This window comes from Chiloscyllium punctatum, chromosome 19 (assembly GCF_047496795.1).
Source record: "Chiloscyllium punctatum isolate Juve2018m chromosome 19, sChiPun1.3, whole genome shotgun sequence".
Classification (NCBI taxonomy): Eukaryota; Metazoa; Chordata; class Chondrichthyes; order Orectolobiformes; family Hemiscylliidae; genus Chiloscyllium; species Chiloscyllium punctatum.
In genome coordinates this window covers 92595683-92616562 of record NC_092757.1, presented here as the reverse complement: position 1 = coordinate 92616562, position 20880 = coordinate 92595683, and the positions used below count along the sequence as shown (strand labels likewise).

Below are 20880 nucleotides of genomic sequence, written 5' to 3'. Positions count from 1 at the left end.
TTTAGAGCGGTGACCAGGTAAAACGTGTCCCGAGCTGCCAACTCACTGTCACCTCTCTTCTTCCTGGATTTAGCATCAACAATCCCTTTATCTGCAGCTCCCACCTTTTCCCTCTCACTGGGCTCTGCCTCCACCTATCCACTTACCCCACATACCCTCTCCCCTTCCCTGTCATCAACATAATTAGCTCCTATCAAGTCTAGACTCAAAGTCTCTGTTTCTCTCTCCACAGATGATGCCACAGGAGCAGAGTTTCTCCAGCAATTTCTATTGTTGTCGTTAGTTTGGGCCATAAAGGACCCTCCCCTCTCAACCTCACTGGAGGCATGGGGACCCTCAGGTTAAACTCACCGCCGGCCAGCTCCCCCAATCCCCCCAACACCATCTTTAATGAAAGAGCAGATATTATCGTCTGAGCCAGAAAAGCTAGACATCATATACTGAGATTTTGAAAAACAAAAATAATAAATACTTCACAATCCTATCAAATCTTAGTCATATGAAACATGTTTGTTGATTATATGAGTGTTCAGTTTAAATGTGGTCCGTATGGATGAGTGAAGAAACTAAAACAAATTACTGGAAACGCTGGGCAGATCTGGCAACATCAGTGAAGACAAATCAGAGTTATTGTTTCGGGTCCAGTGACCCTCCTGTTCTGAGTAACTTCTGGTTTTGTTTCTGATTGATAGCATCTGCAGTTCTTCTTGTTTTTATATGGATGTAAAACAGCCTGTTTCCATTCTGTATGAGACTATGACAGGTTCTGGGATTACTCTCCCAGGGAGCATTGCTCTTTGGAATTTCCCACAGAATCCTTCCAAACAGCATTCCACCCAGACCCATCCCATCCCTGTTAACCCTGCATTTCCCATGGCTAGTGGTCCCTGGATACTTTGAGCAATTTCCCACAGTATGGAGAACACTCAACATATCATTTCAGTTGCCTGACACTAATCTTTTGCTATAAATTCAGTTTCATATGGTCCTTCTCCACAACTACCTGATGAAGGAGCGTCGCTCCGAAAGCTAGTGTGCTTCCAGATAAACCTTTTGGACTATAACCTGGTGTTGTGTGATTTTTAACAAACTCCACAACTGTGGCCTGAGGCTGGAATCGAACCTGGGTCCCTGGTGCGGAGAGGCAGCAGTGCTAACCAGTGATCCATCATGCCACCCACATGTACACATTGCCATCACCAGGTGTCACTGTTCACCCAGGTTTCGGGGGTAATGACTGTGCCTCTGGCAGGGGAAAGGAGTTCGTTCTTGTTTTTTAAAATTCTTTTCATGACCTTGGGTCACACCAAAACCCTTTACACCCAACTGAAACTGTTTTAACGTAGCAACCAGTTAGTGCACAGCCTATTACCACAAACAGCATAGTAAACTATAGGAAAAGGCGGCCACTCGGCCCATCCAGTCTGAAACCAATGAAACCATGGCTTGATCTGGTCATCCTCAACTCCACTTTCCTGCCTTTTCCCTATGAATCTCGATTCCCTTCTGGATTAAAAATCTGTATGTCAGATTTGAATATCCTTAATGACCCTGCCCTCAACGGTAAAGAATTCCAGATACATCCAGCAGGTCTCAGTAAAATGGATAGTTATAATTTACTATTTGAGGCTACTACTCTGGCAAATCACCAGACTGATCTCTCTTAGAATCAATCCCTTTTAAAATGGGAAAGAGAAACCATGTGAAGTGAAAGATGGATCCTAGAGGATTTGGAGAGCTCTAGGTCAGTGTAATTGTATCAAATCGTACCTCATACACTCTGGTCTTAGTGGCCACTTGTAAACGTGCCTGTGTTATATATCCCCACTCCAACCCTGCAAGGTCCTGGGTCACACGGAAGCCTCATTTCACATATCACTCATTCAGAGTGATGAAGGGGAACAGACTATTCAACAACTGAAAGCATTAAAGGCACACAGCTTACCAGAACATGGAGGAACAGACAGTGAGTCAGGCAGGCCATTCACCAGCCAGCCCCTCCCTAACCCACTGACATGAGCAAATGTCCCTTACACAGCCCACGCGAGGGGACATGGACCTTCTGAGCTGCACTGAGTCACCAGGGGTCAAACTGGGAATAGGCAAGGCTACTCCATCAACCAGCACAATGTCTGCTGAACCCCATGCTGCTGCTGATCAGAGGTACACACCTCATGGTTAAATGGAGCTACACTTTGTTAAGGGTTTCTGCTGAAAAGGGTAACATGCCAGAGGTTTCTGAGCCAGCTCTGGGCTCATGTCCCATTCCAGAGCTTGTTCTTAGATTAGATTAGATTAGATTACTTACAGTGTGGAAACAGGCCCTTCGGCCCAACAAGTCCACACCGCCCCACCGAAGCGCAACCCACCCATACCCCTACATCTACCCCTTACCTAACACTACGGGCAATTTAGCACGGCCAATTCATCTGACCTGCACATCTTTGGACTGTGGGAGGAAACCGGAGCACCCGGAGGAAACCCACGCAGACACGGGGAGAACGTGCAAACTCCACACAGTCAGTCCCTTGTTGCCAAGGGAAGTGCCATCACAAAGAAACCAAACAGGTACAGCTTCTGAATCCTTCCAACACATGCCTGTGATAGGTGGTGAGAACAGAAGGGATTGTTGGGCAGCCATATAAGGGGGACCATGGCCCAGCCTCTATCAATCTATCATTCCAGAGCAAACCTATGTATGGGAGCATCACCTAAAAGCAACCAATTGTTGGTGGAAGCAGTCAGCTGAACGGGCAGTGTGGATCACATTGGGGTCTGACGGGGGGGTGGGGGGTTGTAGAACACCTCTCCTTTTGCTGAGCATTGGTCAGAATTCCCTTCCAAGATTGCAGTCAAGCCCCTGATAATAGAAAACAGATCACCCATGCACTGCTATGAGCAACATCTAGGAGTAAAACCATTGGGGCCATCCATGTTATGGTATTTAGATACTCTCTTAGCAAGCTGTTCAGAGATATGATTCCACAAGCTCAAAGCAAGTAGGACTTGTACCAGGGCCTCCTGGTTCAGAGATAGGGACACTACAGTACACAAGACCCCCAAATTTGGTTTTTCTTACTAGTTTCAAAAACATGATGGGGAAAGACTAATAGAGAACCCTGATTAATCTAATTGGGGAAAATGAAAACCTCTTCCTATTGGCTGTGAGGAAGCAGAACACCTACAGGGTGGCCCAATGGCAGGAGAGTGGGACAGGGTGCTGAGGTGGGAGATCATGTTAGATAATGTCCACGAATACTCCAGCCAGAGGTGAGAAAAGATCTCACTACTATCCCAGATATCAAACAGTAGGCCTCCTCCCTTACATATGGGAATTTTACATTCCTTGTTGACAAAGAAACAGTAGTGGGAGCGGTTTATGCATTTTATTATGGTACATGTAACATATTCCAATCTGTTTGGAGAATTAACAGCACAATGACTGGATGTCATATGACATGGTTTCATATAAACATGCAACATTCACATGCCAAATAATTAAATGTGAAAATACATAACAGGCAGCTAAGAAGCAGTACACAGGATTAACTGTGGGGCTTTGAATTGGCATGGTGGCAGGGTGAGGGGTGGCAGGAATCAATCGATAGGAATATGGAGCCTCTCGGCAGCTGGAACACTGCCCTGTGTCCCCCCCCCCCCACCCCCACACACACACAAAACAGATCTCACTTGTTTATGAATACAGCATTAGTTGAAATGAACAAGAGGCCCTGAGCTCCTGAACAGTCAGAGTTGCGGAATGCAGTGATTTGGTCAAGTGTTCAGAGCTGTTACCCATCCTTTCACAAAAGAGGTCACTTTGTTTCTGCTGCAGCACAGAAAGCTCCCATACACATCACCAAGTTGGTGGTGACCTTTCCTATCTTACTCTAATTAACCCTGTCCATGTAAACACAAACCAAGCAGCAAGGTGTATTCTCATCTCTTACCTCGCAAGAAATCAGTTCATTGTATTTTTATTGACTTGTCTTCTCATTCAGCTGCCTTCACAAAAGATGGAGGAAACAAGTAGGAAAAGATTTTAAATTGCAAATCCAATTCAAAATCCCCTCTTTCCTGATTTCAGGACCTGCCACTCTCACCAAAGTTACCTCATGAACCAAGAGCTCCTTACTGTCACAATCTGGCAAATACTATGAACCCACAGCACAGGGTGTGTGCAGGTTAGGAAAGGAGCTCTTGATGGTTCGGGAGAACTTGCTGAAACAGGAGAGGATTCAATATACTCAGTAAATAGTTGAGTTATACAAGTGGCTTCCAACAGTAATCTATAGGAGCTGTGCACCAGATGTTCAGAGTTCCTTGCAAAGAACTGTGTCCAAAAAGAGCTGATCAGATATTACCATGAGCTTAAAAATGTGTTGCTGAAAAAGCGCAGCAGGTCAGGCAGCATCCAAGGAGAAGGAGAATCGACGTTTCTGGCATAAGCCCTTCTTCAGAAACGTTGATTCTCCTTCTCCTTTGATGCTGCCTGAACCTGCTGCACTTTTGCAGCAACACATTTTTAAGCTCTGATCTCCAGCATCTGCAGTCCTCACTTTCTCCTATTACCATGAGCAGACTCCCATTCCATGTCTAATTAGCAGCTACATAATGGATCAGTCAGGAACAAACTTTCATTTATATAGTATCTTTTGCAACCTCAGTGGTGTTCCAAAATGATTCACAGTTAAAGAAGTACTTTATAAAAAATGCAATCACTATTATAAACGTAGCAGCCAATTAGTAAAAGAAGACTCCATAATCAGCAGATCATTAGACAGTATGATAGGTTGATGGATAAGGGGTAACTAAACCAAAATAACCAGGGGGAGTGGACCTGCTCTCAGCTGCTGGGAACGCGACAACACAGGCTATGCAATGGGCAAAGCAGAAAGCTGTGACAATAATGAACAGTCAAAAAGGGGAAGCATGTTTGATTGTAAACCAACAACATATGACTGAAATATCTACAAGAGTCTTAAAATATCCAGCCTAAAACTGATCTATGAAGGGAACTTTGTTTCCCAAGGTAACAGGGAAGGAGCTGGAGGGGGGATGTGGGACTCTCTGGTTTGCTCTTTCACATTGGCACGGTGGGTGAGAGGGAAGGAGAAACACCTACAATAGCCCATAGAGTCAGCAGCTAAAAACACATGGGGGATCAGAGAATCCTTGGGGCAAGGTATGCAGCAATACATTTATTCCTGCAAGGCACTGAGCAAAAGGTTCACTCTGAAGTCCAGGACTTGGAAGCTGCTCACAAAGTTACATCCATTCCAACTGTGTCAGTCCCTCAGCACCAAGGCTGGCTTGATCTTGTTTTGTTTTTTGCAGGGTGGAGTGGGGAGGGGGGGGGAGCGGAGTTGGGGGAAACAAGGAATTGAACATCACTCACATGCACAAAACAACAGATTGCTAACACTTGGCAAGGATTAAAGATATACAATACTGTATGAATACACAACATGCTGACAAATATGACTGATTTTATTGTTACTTATTTTTAACAGGGTTATCATTTATATACACTGATCTAAGGTCAATCACTCCCATTATTACAGACACCCTCTACGTTCAATATACAATGTGTAGTTAGAAGAGAGGATATTGGTTAAACAATTCCTACGGAGTTTCAGATTAGTCTTTTCAAGTCTATTACATACAGTGCATCTGTGGGCCTGGTTTTTTTGTAAAATGAGAAAATATTTTGTAAAATTTTCTAATTGCAGTGGCACAAATGTTTTACATCAAAACTAAAAAAAAATCTGATGATTCAAAAAACACTTGAGGAGACTGCTAAGTAAAATCTCAAGCTAAAGTAAATACTTCATTACAACCGCTGTCAATATTTTTTTCCAGTGAGGATGAAAACTCTGAGTTGTTGGTTAGATTTCTGAATGAAGATCTCAAGTTGAGGTGGCAAAACTGCTCCAATTCCATGCTCTCCTTCAGAAACATCAAGCAGCAGATCAGCTGTACGGCTCATTGGAAATTACTCCCTATTGGCGCGCAAGGATATAAAAACACTACCATTTCTACAATCCCAGGATGTCCCAAATGAAATAATTTTGAAATATTAGGTAATCTAGGGGCCCCTGTTAATATTCAAGGGTATGGGCTCAAATCTCATCACGGTGGCTCAAGAACTAAATTCAGCCAATTCAATCTGGAATAGGAAGCTAGTCTCAGTGGGAGAGTGACAATTACTATCAATCGACAAAAAAACTGGCTCCTTTTGGAGGGGGGGGGGGGGGGGGGGGGTGGAACTACTGTCATTAACCAGTCTACATGTGACTCCAAACACACAGTGATGTGACCTTGCAAAACACCCACCCTCAATGAAAGTATGAAGAAACACACTCAGCTTTTCCTGAGCTGAACTTTTCAGTTTTCAAGTCGCAGCTGAGGGAGGTCTGGAAGCTGTATCTCAGAAGGGAGGAGGGGGTTGGGGGGGGGGGTTAACCAGCAGCAGTAAGGAACAAGTTACTCTGCTGCAATTAATTCAAACTGAAACATCTGAACGAGAAGGGCAAAAACAGTTTCTAATGAACAGTTTCAAGTGCTGTCTTAGACTTTGCAATTGCAAAGTTACATGCAGCTCATAGTAATATTGCAGTTATAAAACAATACACAGCCATCAGCCACACTCTGCTATATTTTGAAAGGGGCTACATATTGCCTGTGATTCACTCAGATCTCAGCTGGATCACTGATTCTCTTCTGGAGCATTGAATCCAATGACATTTCCCAAGAAAATGGCAAATACAAGGGGGCTTTTGGCTGAGTAAACGTGGCCAAACACGCTACAAACAGCAGGAGCAAATGGTCAATAGATTACCTCTGATCCCAGTGTCGTGACAGACTGGAGGGAAGACAATGCCTTGCAGGGAAACACTGTGGGTGTTGGGTTGAAGATTAGGGGTAAAAAATAAGGTCACTCTGCACCGTAAATTAACAGGTATTTCTCCAAGTTGGATGTGAAGACATGTCAAAATACAACTTCCCTCCTCTGATTTATAGAAAATAAATCATAGAATCTCTAGTGTGGAAGCAGGCCATTCGGCCCATTGAGTCCACACTGACCCCGCAAAAGAGCATCCCACCCAAACCAATCTTTCCCCCATCCCATCCATGTAATCCTGCATTTCCCATGGCCAATCCACCTAACCTGTATATCTTTGGACTGTGGGAGGAAACCTATGCAGACACAGGGAGGAGTTTGTCTGCGTAGAGTTTGCACAGACACCCAAGGCTGGAACTGAGTCCAGGTCCATACCGTCCTTATAACATCAGGAACCTAGAGAAAGACACTACTTTGACTGACTTTCCCAAGAGGTAAAACACCAATAAGGATGACTGGAAGGGTTAATGTTGGAAGGAGGACAAAATAAACATTTCTAGTTCTACGTGAAATCAAAAGTATGTTCTATTTACTTGACAAGAAAGCACACAGCTATCTTGATGGGGTGTTGGTAAACTCAAGCCAGCAGAAACACAGGCTCTGGCGAAGTCTTCAACCTGTTCAGACAATTCAATATTTTGGTCCAATTGCTGTTTTATTCCCAAGCTCCTCTTACAATGCCACTAACTATTAAACAAATGCCAATCAGCCAAGTAATAACATCTCAGAAATTCTGGTACCTTGGCACTAGGAGGAAGCTGCAGCAAGTCTGGAACAATTCCAGCATAGTGCGTTTGTTAGAAATAGCAGCTCAAATTTCTCTTTTAATCCGTGGGATAGGTGGCTTTAAAATGATTCACCTAAAACTGCTACAACCAAAAGGTGGCACTAATTTACTTCAGTTTTTTAAACTACTCCTGAACTTTTCACCTTTGAATAAAACAAAGTTTTCAGGGAAGATAAGAAATTGTGAATTTGTAACAGTTCATCCTGATTATTGCAACAACCTGCATATTAAAAAGACACAGTCAGACACTTTGGCATTTGGCAGACTGAGGGAATGGCAGACTCAACACATTTACTCTGTTTTACTAAAGTTTACTTGACCAACGCATGAGCCAATGTTTTATCACAACATATTTTTCTTCATTCTGTCAAATGGAGTAGTTGATACTGGCAAGTCCAGGATTTGCAGATGATCCCTAATTACACAGTCACAGAGGTCTATAGGTATAGCACCGAAAATGGCCCTCCAACGCAGCATGTGTGTCACTCAAAAACCACCACCTAACCACCGCCTAATTGCCAATGAACAGAATGGCTTATTCCCCAATTTCCAAGGGCAGTTAAGAGTCAACCACACTGCTGTATTTCTGGAGTCATACGTAGGGTAAGGGTGGCAGATTTCCTTCTCCAAAAAAGGACACTGCATTGTTTTAAAACAACAATCAGTAGACTGCAATTCCATATTTTTATTCATTGAGATGAAACTCCAGCCATGACCAAGGTGGGATCGATGGCCCCAAAACATTAGTCAGCATACCTGGATTACTAGGACAGTGACTTTGCTGGTGAATCCTATGAGTAAAGTGATGCTGCAGGTGGTAAAGTTACTAACTGCATGTACCAGAGCTCTGGAGACAACTTGAATGAAAGAAACTCTGAAGGGGTGTCTCAGGGCAGACACTGGGAGGTCACAAAGTCTAGGAGTAGGAAACATAGTAAAATGCACAGGGCAACGAGACAGAGCAGAAGAGTGGAGTTAATTGGAAAGCGATGTGAGAGATGCTGAAACAGGTGTAACAGGCTAGATTCCTACCATCAGTACATAGCTGTTTGACCCCATGACAGGGCAATTGGGTGAAGTCTCTCTCTCGCTTCAGAGCATGGCAGGCTCACTGGCATTCAGTTGGGAATGCATCACAGCGAGCGCCCTTTCTGCCAATCAGCTCATGCCAAAGGGAAAGAACAAAGTGTATTTCATGGGGATTTTTCAGAACCTCAATGTCCTGAAGCAGTTCACAGCTGAGGAAGCATGTTCCTTTTTGAAAAGTATCCTCACTTGCTGTCAGGAACGTAGCCACCAATTTGCGCACAGCACGTGCCCATAAAATGCAGCATGACGACGATAAAATAAACGTTTCTCCCCCCCCCCCCCCCGAGTTGATTGAGAGATAAACATTGGCCAGGATCCCATTGCATATCTTTGAAAGCGTTGAGTGGGATCTTTACATAACCTCAAGAAAGCAAACAGGTACTTGGTTGAAAATCTCATTCAAAACATGGCACCTCAGACTTAGCACCCCCTCCATCCGGCCCCCGTCTCCCCCGACACCGCAGCACCCCTCCATCCACCCCCCCAACCTCAAAAGTGCATGGAGTATCAGCCCTGATTTGTGGGTACTCAAGTCTCCAAAGTCGGGACTTAAATCCATGGCATTTTAACTGAAGTGAGCCTGCAGAGTACTCCATGAACCACTGCTGACCATTGTTCGATCATCCTTCCCATTATTTTCCCCTTCGATGCACAGCCTCTTTCATTACTGCAGCCTGAATGGTCAAGTTGGGGCATTCTCTCTGTGCAGGGATGCATGGATATTAGAAAAATGAAAAAATTTATTATAAACAGCCAGGCGGGCCCAAAAGGAACAGGTGACACAATCTAAGCTTCTCATTTGCCTAAATTAAGTTCTCCACTTAAAAAATTCATACAATCCAATCCACATTCTCTTTACTAAAAGGAGACTTGAAATTGGTTTTCGAAGTTAAGGAGACATTCTCTTCACACCCAAATCACAAGGTTTCTGTTAAACCCAGTTCAGATACTGTACTTGTGCTATTGCAACTTGTAACATAACTCCCCTCGGAGGCAGGCTGAAGTTGATTAATTCAATACCCTTCATTAATCTTAATAACTTTAAATTATTCAAATTACCCAATTAATTGGTCAGGTTTTCAGACACTTTATTGATATTATTCATACAATTAAAATCACCCAAACCTTTATTATTCATTCATGCAAAGTCTGAATAATGTTAAATACAAAATAAAAATGTACATTAGTTCCTAACATACAGGCCCCTGAGCGCTGGGTTCCTGTCTTGTTGTCAGAGTGTTAGTTACGTCCTATACTTTGAGGATTGGGTTTTAAAAATTCCACATCCAGCGTTTGAAGCATGATCTCACCAGTAAGCTAAGCAGTTGCTGAAATAATCTTTTACAACCAGCAGTTAAACGCATCCCACCACAATCTTACTGATAAACTCTGTCTAGCAACCAACATTATGCAGTTATGTTCCTATATAAATTGATAAGGGAATTTCAATTTGAACAAGTTGTACACACCAAAACCTGTCGTGGTCTTATTCCCTTTATTTTGTACAGTCTCCCCCCACCTCAAATTGTGTCAATATTGAATTTAGCACTGCAGCAACATCCACAAGTTAACTGGAGAGTTGGCAGGAAAGGGGGATTTGCTGGGTCAGAAGCACTGGAGCAAACAGCTCAAATGAAAATCTTTTGCTTCCAAAAAGGACATGGAATAAAGCTCTGGAGCAACTATTTAAAAGAAAGAAAGGAGGATCGCAGCCCTAGTTTTACAGGCATTTATTCACTTAAATAAGCTGCATTTGGCAGATGCTATAAAGCAAGCAATCTGTTCAGTTTTTTTAAACCTGAGCTCTTAGTTTCAGGGTTCGGATTTTGTAATATTTACATTAGAGACTCAGGGCTGCTGCTACATTCAAACATGAATAACTCTGATCTGGCCTCTGAATGATGGCACGGGATTAGAGGTGGACTTAGTCAAGTTGTGCTTCAGTGCCCATGAAATTCCAATATTCACTCACTCACTCCGGGAGTGCTGTGCAATCAGCTGTGCTCTCAAAACAGCAGGATATTAGGGGGAGCATGCTGACCTCACTAATGGGATCTTGGGAGACCTGTCGGGTGAAACTCTACCGCCCTGGTCCCCTAGCTTTGCATTCCTCCAGTGTCTACTCAACCAAGACCAGAAAGAAAAACAGAAAGCTCATACACAATCTCTGCTGCCTGGTAAATAAACACAACCTAAAAGTAGTTACTCACATTTATATGGCACCTCATTGCTCAAACGTCTCTAACTGCTTCAAGCACCAATCACCACAGGGTCTTGCTTTAACAGCTCACCAAAATGACAGCAACCCAGACAGTGCTGCATTCCTTTAGTACTGCACTTCTACAAATTATTGGCTGAAACGTTGTGAGGCTTGAGTTACCAAACTTTGAACTTGGAGGTGTGCACACTACCAAATGAGGCAAACTGACATGGTATTTGTGTTTGCTGCAGTCAAGAATTGATGAAAACAGGCAAAGAGGACAAAAGGAAAAATGTCAGTGTTTATAATGTTCACTGCATGGTAACTAGGATGGATATAACTCCACCTTAAAATGTGATTAAATGAACAATCACTGGTATTGATTATAGAACTGATAAGAGTACATATTAAATAGACTAAATTCACCTCTTTTTCAACTTGTGTTTTCTTCTATAAAAGATTTATTTTTAACCCATAAACTTTGATTGACTCAAACAACTGCACCCACTGTACTGAAGCAAACTCATTTCTAGCAGGTAAAGAAATGAGATAAAATTTAAAAATGTTTATTTTAAAAAAGATACTTCCAGCTGTCCACACAATAAAAAAAAACATGCAACCAATACTTTGGGCCTGTCCAAGGCAGTGGCCACTCTCCAGTTAACAGTCTCCCATTGGCTCAGCGTTACTCTTGGATTTCCTCACATACTGGGAGTTTTACCTGAACAGAAATACAACCTCAAGTCTCCGAACCTTTTGTTGCGAATTTCAAACAGCCTGACAGATGTATTACCCCACAAATTACATGTCTGCACCGAATGAAAGAAAAATTCCATCCTACCTAGAACCAAACTCTGTTTTAGATCTAATTGTTAAAGACAAGAAAACCACATTAAAGATACTAATCCTTACTGTGCAAGAGAAAAGGGAAGAAAATGAGACACAATGAGCAGCCTCAGAAAGAAGGAAGGTAACAATACCCATAGGGACTGAACCTTAAAGTTTAGTATTGGGCAGAAAGTGAACCGCATACATCAATTCAGTTTGGCGACAATTATTTTTCCTCCACCCCCATTTGAACGTAATGTGAATTAAGGCTTCTGTTTCCAGAATACATTTTACAGGAGTTTGGGTTCAATGTCTGGGGGTTACAAAAGGCTGCTGCAGCTTGCATTGTAGAACTTGCATAGTCAGTAACTAGACAGCACAGGTTGTACATAACCCCGCTATGCAACTACATGGACCATAACTAGGGGGGGAGGGAGGGGATTATTTTGTGAGTGGAATCACACTGTGCCTCACACAGTAACCAAAAGATAACTAGTTTGTCTCATGTTCTGCTTTTTTAACAAGTCACTGATTCAAGATAAACTCACAAATCTAAGTTGCGGCAGCTACAAACAAACCTCATATAAACTCACTGATAATATTGTATGACTTCTACCTTTTTCATTTGAACTTAAGACTTTTCATAGAGACCAACCAGTACCGCACTGTTTGGAATCTGTACACTGTTCTGTGGTTTTAATGCCCACCCCTTGATTGACAACCAGTTTAGAATATAAAGCTCAATTCTTCCTGACTGATGAAGAACTTTGATCTGATGAGGCTCAGTAATGCTACCGTCAACGCATGCAATCTTCCTGGGACAGACATCATGGCAGCAGTTTGGACAAGTCGCTGTAATGCGTCAATGATTGAAGTGTGGAGCCATTACTCACACTGGGGAATGTGCTCTCCAACCTCCAAAAGGTACTTTTCAGTTGCAGTTCCACTTCAAGTCAGAAAACGATCACTGCACTTGTGCTCTCACATTTCCCCAGCAGGGGAGAAAGTTAAAGGGATATTCTGAATGCTGGTGAGTAGAGGACAATTTTTAATTCAATGTTAAATCAACTGGAGATCACATTGTGGTACATGTGCAATGTAGTAATAGGTACAACACACAATACACTTAACAGCCAAGACAAAATAGTAATCATTCCCATAAACGTTATTCTTGTACACAGTGCACCTTATACCAGACTCCACTGTGAATTTCAGTTTTAAATGAGATTTTGACCTACAATGCCACGCAGTTCAGCAAGTGACAATCATACCTCAATATACACTCCAGGAAAACATCCACAATTATCCTCTACACACCAACCCATGACAACCACCACTATTCAATTCTCTCCATTCTTTAGACACAATAAAATTATTTAGAAAACAGAAATCAGACGAGCAACATTACAATGGCATTATCTTTACACGATTGTGTCAAGATCCCTTCAGTAGAAGGGAAACTGTCTTGCTGGATTTACTTATGGCTTCAGAATTTGTCACACTCTGCTTTCTGTGTCCATGTTACAGATTCACACATTGAAGTCTAGAGATGCCCAGGACACTCACTGGTACTTAAATTTAAAACAAACAAACAAAAAGAACACTTCAGAGCCAGAAAGGTATAAATATTTGACTTTTACTCAAAATGTAAGTATTTGGGAACAAAGTGAGACACTGAGTTGGTTCAACTTGTTCCACTCCCAAATCTTTTAAAAGGACTGGTAAAGGGCCAAAGGGGTGAATGGCTTCCTTCTGCACTCCAAGGTTCTTTAAAATCATATCCCTCACCAACAACATTGCTGACATCATTATGGCCTAAAAAAACCAACCTGACAGTAACAGCATATTGGGCTGGGATTGGTAATGGCACTGCTATGACAACTAGGGAACAAGGTTCGGCAAGTGGAGAGGAAGGACAACTCTTCAAATGCTGACTTTCCCCACAGGTGAATAACCCCCTCCAGACAACCTGCAACATGGACATCAGAATCAGTTTTGTTCTTAAATGATCAGCAACAAACAGAAAACAGCTAGTGAAAGAGCAGACTATAAAGGGAGAAAGAAAAAAAATACTATTTATGCACTGAATATCTGATCTGGATTAAATTAAGGCACCAGAGGTTTTAAAGAGAAACCAAAACGGAAAGAAAATTAAAAAAGAAAAATCGCACAAGTTTTCAGTAGAAAAGGAGTTCCTTATTCAAGTGTTCTGAGGTGGAGGTCTGTGGAATAGTATTTTCTATGGAGAAATATCCTGAATTTGTTGTGGCTTTTTTCATGATCAGGCCTGGGCGTTGGTTAATTTTTGGATTAAAGGTACCTGGAAAAGAAAGACAATGTAATTTTAAGAGAACCATACTGAAAGAGCAATTGGGATTTATTTCTGGGTAATAATTACGTGGATGATACTGCATCTTATACAACTCTCAATTGGCAATGGGCTTTCACAGGAGGAGAATGCCCCACTAATTATCTTGAGGTCTTTGATAGCCACCTGAAAACGCAATAGGGCCCTTGGTCTAATGGATCAAGCGGTTCATGATATCAGGATCAGAGGAATTCACACATCAATAGCACTGGAATGGTCAGTTCAGATCAGACAATCTGTGCAGTGCTTGGGAACCTATATTGATTTTCAGTTAAACCATTCCTCAATTTAAAAATTCTAACACTTGTTTTCAAAGCTCTCCCCATCCCACCTCTGTAACCTCCTCCAGTCCTGAAACATCCAGATGTGTGAATTCCTCCGATCCTGATATCATGAACCTCTCCACCACTGACATCCTTCGGCTGCCTGTGCCCCAAGCTCTGCGATTCCCTCTTATACATCTCTCCCACCCATGGACTTCATCTCTTCATTGAAGATGCTTCCTCGCTATCCAAGCCTTTGTCATTGGCTCCAAGATATTCTTAAGTGGCACGGTGCTACGTTTTGATTGAGAACACTGCAAAACACCTGTGACATGGCTACATTATTGGGCGCTATACAAATACAAATTGCTGTTACTGAGTGGGGTGAGAGTGCAATCTTTTCGGTCTGAGATTAAACTGGTGTGCTGAGCTGAGCTTCCAAGTTGTGTTGTGCTTCACTAAATCATAAAGAAATATTAAACTGCTATTTGACTGACAAATGTACAATTTGTCACCGATCTCTTCAACCAAATACTTACTAGTCAATGTTTGCACAGAACCTGGAATGAGAGAGATGCTGGAAGGAAACAGGACACTGACCTTTGTTAGATCGACTCCCGTAAGAGCATGGACAGATGCAGGGACCTCTGCCAATAAGCGGGTGACCTCTGAGGTAACACGGTTATTGTCTCCTCCAAGAATCACAATTTCATCAGTCTTTGCAAGAGGAGCAGTGACCTCGGCAGCAATCTGGGCAGAGAGATAGTTCACCAGAATTAAAACAGAAGAAATGATGTGACTGAAATACAAATGCTGCCCTGCCCCTCCAATTGTTAGATTAATCTCAACAGCTTTAGGCAATTTCCTAGTCTCCCTTCTCCAGTATCTGCATCGTTCTGGTTAGCCTCCTACACCACCTCAATGCAGAGCGCTCCACAGTTCCTGCTACAGCTGGGAACTGGGCAGGGGTGGAGTGGGTCAGTGGTTGAAATGTACTGGGCGGATGGAATTCCCAATACCCAACATGCGGCGTCATCAGGAGTGCATGCTCAACTAGTTTACCCTTAAACATCCAGAACTCTATCCCATATTGACAAACAGCAAATGTTAGGATCAATAAAAGGCCTTTGAGGAATGGCAGACTCAGACAGAAAATGTAACTGCATGCAAGACACACGTTTTATTCGATGCCTACGTCTTTGTCACCTCCAGTTTCCTTTTAGAGTTTTTTTTCTCAAATGCGTAACTGTTTCACTCTGAAGTTGCCTATTCTCATGCGGTAACACGGCAGCTCAGTGGTTAACACTGCTGCCTCACAGCTCCAGGGACACAGGCTTGATTCCACCACCCTCCAGTGACTGAGTTTGCACATTCTCCCCAGGTCTGTGTGTGTTTCCTCCTGGTGCTCCTGTTTCCTCCCACAGTCTAAAGATGTGCAGGTTAGGGTGGATTGGCCATGGCAAATTGCCCAGTGTTCAGGGATGTGCAGACTAGGTGGGTTAGCCATGGGAAATGCAGGGTTATGGGGATAGGGTCGGGAATGTGGGTCTGGTTGGGATGGTCTTTGGAGGGCTGCTGCAGACTTGATGGGTCAAATGGCCTGCTTCTATGTTGGGATTCTATGAAGTTACGTAACCATATCTGCAAATGGTTTCGTGAGATAAAATTACTTCTAGTTTTTCTCACTCATTGCACAAGTGAGCACTCTGACTCAGCTATTGCTAGCTCACCAACTACACGGCGCAATAAAAGCTGATAAGGGATTTAACCAAACACCCTTCATCATCACCTTTGCATCAGTAGAACAGCCAGCTTACCTTTGGAAGAGCATCCAATACCAGGGCCATCTTGGCTGCGTTTCCATATTGCTGGTAAGCTGCTGCCTTCAGTCTCATTCTCTCAGCGTCAGCTTTGCCAATGGCTGAAATCGATGAAGCTTCTGCCTCTCCAATCTTGCGGATTTTCTCAGCTTGAGCCTGGGCGATCAGCACTTGTTTCACTCTGCAGTACAACAGAAAGAGAATCGTGGGAGGTGAGTGACCAAACAGGGACACAAAACAAAAGACTTGCATTAATACGGCACCACCTCAACACAGTCTGAAGCCTCTTACAAACGGGGAAGCCATAGAATCATACAGCAGCAAAATAAAAAAGGAGATCCTTTGGCCCATTGAGTCTGCACTGACACTTGAGAAACACCTGACTTCCAATCTAATCCCAGGAATCAATGCAGCACTTTCTCAAATGAGAGCTGTTATACAGAAAATAAATGCAACCAATTTATCCAGAGCAAGACCCCACAGTGATAAGATCATTGGTTTTAGTGATGGTGAATAATGGGGAAGGAAAATGAATATTTTCCAGAACAGACCCACACAGCCTTTGAAACAATGATCACAGAATCCTGTACTTTGAAGTGAAAGTGCGTCTCTGTGACGGTGACCGTGAGAAAACCCATCAAGTTCTCCCCTTTTAGGGAGAGCAGTCTGCTGTCCTTACCTGGTCTGACCTACACATGACTCCAGAGGCACAGCAATCTGATAGGCTCTGAAGTGATCGAGCAATCACCCAGTTCAAGGGGTGATTTAGGGATGCGCAACAAATGCTGGATTTCCCAGAGATGGCCTTGTTCCATTAAATAAAAAGGTCAACCAGGGCCTCAATCTGATGTCCCATCGGACATCTCTGATGGGGAGCCTGTGGAATTCTCTGCCACAGAAAGTAGCTGAGGCCAAAACATTGAATGTTTTCACAGGGAAGCTAAATATAGTTCTCAGGGCTAAAGGGATCAAAAGGACAGGAACAGGGACTGAGTTGGCCGATCAGTCGTGATCATATTGAATGGTGGAGCAGGTTCAAAGGGCTGAATGGCTGATTTGCTATATTTCTAAACAAGGAGAAACAGTTAGCACTTGTAAAAGGATCAAGCATAATGTGGAAAATGCAGGAGAATGGCACTAAGTTAACAGTGTTCACTAGGAAGGCTTCCTTCTGAACTGAGACAGTGCTATGATTGTGAAACTCAACTCTGTGATTTTAGTTGGACAATGTGATTTCAATAACGTCCAATCATCACAGCAGAAGCCGAGAATGATGGCAGTGGTATGCGGGGACTCCGTGTGTTTGCGCGCGCGTGTGGGTGTGTGTCTGCGTCTGCGTGCATGCATGGGGAGGGTCTCAGTGTGTGAAAGAGGTACACCTACTTTTGGCCTTCAGCGACCTGCTGCATTCTGAAGGCTTCTGCCTCTGCTGGTCTCTTCACTGTCCCAATCAGCTCCTTGTCCATACGGGAGATTTCTTTTTCCTCGATGTCTATCTGTTTTTTGCGCTGCACCACCTCGATCTCAATTTCCTCCTGTCGGATCTTTTGCTGCTCCTTGGCTCCCTGCAGCTCATAAGCCAGCTGGGCCTCAGCTTTCTACACACAGCCGTGAAAATGTGAGACAAAGCATTAAAATAGCTCAGGCCAGACAGTGACGCCAAAGCTTCAACCCTCTCAATGTCTGCAGGCCGGTACAAATCAAACTCAAACACCACAGTTAGATCCAGAACTTCTATTGGCTCAGGTAGCAGATGAAGAACCTACCTCAAAACCTCTGAAGGTGGAACATGGCTTTAGTGTTTCTTAATAAAGAAAAGGAGCCTGACTGAAAATGGCCCTCCATTGAGAGGTTTTCCAGCAACAGTCTTACCCAAGGAGGGGCAAGGGGAAAGAGCAGGTGAGGGCCAGAAAGGAAGAGTGGAGGGACAGAAGTCGAGAGGAAAAGGAGAGATTGCTTTCATTGCTTCTGCCAGCACTTCTAGAGGGCACTAAAGTTAGCTTCAGTTCCCAGACTAACAGAACAATGCTCTTATGTTTGATCATTGACCTATGACTTGCCCTGTGATGTGTCATGCTTGAAGCATGGTTATTTGTGGCAGGTTTGTATAGGACACCATGTGGAACTGCAGAAAGTAACAGCCTCTTTAACAGGAATACAAAACAGAAGGGAATGAAGAGGAGTGTGGTGGGAGAGCAGTCTATCAGCAACTGGTAGGTACAACAACTAGGATGATCTTTCCCTAAGGAAAGATCAATCATCACCCCTTTATAGGGAGGATATTGATAAACTTGAACAAGTTCAGGAAAGACTTACAAGGAGGTTGCCAGGGATGGAGGGTTTGAGCTACAGGAAGAGGCAGAATACACTGGGGCTGTTTTCCCTGGAGTGTCGGAGGCTGAGGGGTGACCTTATAGAGGTTTATAAAATCATGAGGGGCATGGATAGAGCAAATAGCCAAGGTCTTTTTCCCCAGGGTAGGAGATACAAAAACTAGAGGGCATAGGTTTAGGGTGAGGGTGGAAAGATTTAAAAGGGACACAAGGGGCAACTTGTTCATGTGAAGGGTGGTGCACGTATGGAATGAGCTGACAGAGGAATTGGTGGAGGTTGGTACAACTAAACATTTAAAAGGAATCTGGATGGGTATGTGAATAGGAAGGGTTTAGAGGGATATGGGTCAAGTGCTGGCAAATGGGACGAGGTCAGATTGGGATGTCTGGTTGGCGTAGATGAGTTGGACTGGACGTCTGTTCCCATGCTGTACAACTCTGACTCTATAATCCTCTTGCCTAAATGTTTAAATAGACTTTACTGTATCCTCATATTCTATTATACTTTGAACAAACACTTCAAACACAATCTTTATTCCCTTTAATTTCATGAAGATTTGAAGATTCCTTTTCGGCTTCAGAATCCATCATTCTCCTCACTCATTTCTTTAAAACTTTTTTTTTTCTTTTTCCCCTTCTGGCAGCAGTCTCTGAGGAAGGGCCAGGGTGAAGCGGAACAGGTCAGCATGGGATTTAAACTCAGAATACCAACTTGCCTTCTCTTTCCCCAGTAGCACATGGATATAGCATGTGGGTCTCAAGGGATCAAAGGGCATGGGGAGAAGGCTATTGAGTTAGATGAGAAGCCACGACCATAACGAATGGTGGAGTAAGTTCAAAAGGGCCAAATGGCCTAATTTAATTTTCTACGTTTTGAAACTTTGTGCTTTAGTTATTCAAGAGAATATATTCAAATTTGATGATTGACCGCTGAATAAAGAAATACTTCGCAATGCCCTTTGAGAGCCTTGAACTTGTAACCATCGTTGCCCTTGCATGAGATGATTGTGTGCTCTGACCCACTGAGTACGCCGCATCTAGTAAAATGCCCTTCCATGTTCCCAGGAGGGCTCAAAGTTGAACCTTACAGCTCTGCTTTAAGACTATTCTTGAACTGGCCTCAATGTTCTGTGTCCAGCCCCTTGGGTCACTTCAAGTCCTTACTAATTCTCATCCACATGGCAAAGCACATGATCCAACAGAAAATTACAGAGAAATCCAAGGAACCTTTAGTTAGGCCACACTTGGAATGCTGTGCACAACACTCACTGGTCATACAGTCACCAAGTCAGAGAGTCATACAGGATGGAAACAGACCCTTTGGTCCTACTTGTCAATGTGACCAGGTTTCCCCAAACTAAACCAATCTCATTTGTCTGCATTTGGCCCATATCCCTTAAACCTTTCCTACCCATATAGCTGTCCCAATATTTTATAAATGTTGCAACATCCACTCTGGCAGTTGATCTCCATTAAGTTGAGTTTCCATTTTATATATCCAGACATTCCCCAAGAGGAGTCCAGCTCTTAAGTGAAGCACAATTAAGGCTAAAACTTAAGAATTAGTATGCCACTACAATTCACCTCAATTTCTTGATTAAGTGAAATCCTTCAAAAGTAGGATCTTTGCACCTTTTCAACTTTTGTAAGTTTGATCTGCCCACCTCGTGTTATCGTTCCCTTTTTTTAAGCTACAGTTGAGTCCAGGCTGCACAGAAATACTCCAACTGTGGAGTAAACAAGATCAAATGTACACTTAACTCATTTCAGAATTCTATTCCTCTAGAAAGGAAACTTCAGCGTTACGTCTGTAGATTTTAGAATCTGCATTCCCAGGCCTTTTAGATCCACTAACACATTTACTTGTTTTTTGTCTGAGGAATAATTACTGCACTCATTCCTCATTAAAAAATGAAACACCCCATTCTTTTCATTTGCCATTTAGATATGCATTAACCAAGCCTGTCAGTATCTTTCTGTATTTTACTGTAATGTAGTCCTTCATGATGATTATGTGCTGTGCTTTGCTATCACTGCAAATTCAACACCATATCTCCAAAAATGTAAGATTCGTTGTTGCACACACTCCCTCAGATAAACTAATATAAAAGCACAATTCAACAGAGTTGGAAACTGACCTGAAGTTTCACTTTTTCCCCCCCAAAGATGCTGCCTGAATATTTCCAGCATTTTAATGATGTTCTGTGGAATACCACTTCCTACCATCTTTAAACAGTGGTTCTGTAGTCATCTTTCAAACAGTTCTATCTGGGTCCTGACCTTTGCCA

At 43.0% G+C, this 20880-nt stretch overlaps 1 protein-coding gene across 4 annotated transcripts in view; it reads right to left on the bottom strand.

Moving 5' to 3' along the window:
* Positions 1-9054: 9054 nt before the first annotated feature.
* Positions 9055-20880, bottom strand: part of LOC140491621 (flotillin-2) — a 97878-nt gene continuing 86052 nt past the window's right edge. For all 4 annotated transcript variants that reach the window (XM_072590071.1, XM_072590070.1, XM_072590072.1 and 1 more), the window contains 4 exons: positions 17643-17857; positions 16257-16440; positions 15040-15189; positions 9055-14128 (listed from right to left, as the gene is read on the bottom strand). In XM_072590071.1, the coding sequence (XP_072446172.1) occupies positions 14090-14128; positions 15040-15189; positions 16257-16440; positions 17643-17857 (588 nt within the window). In that variant the 3' untranslated portion in view covers positions 9055-14089. The remainder of the gene's footprint in view (positions 14129-15039; positions 15190-16256; positions 16441-17642; positions 17858-20880) is intronic.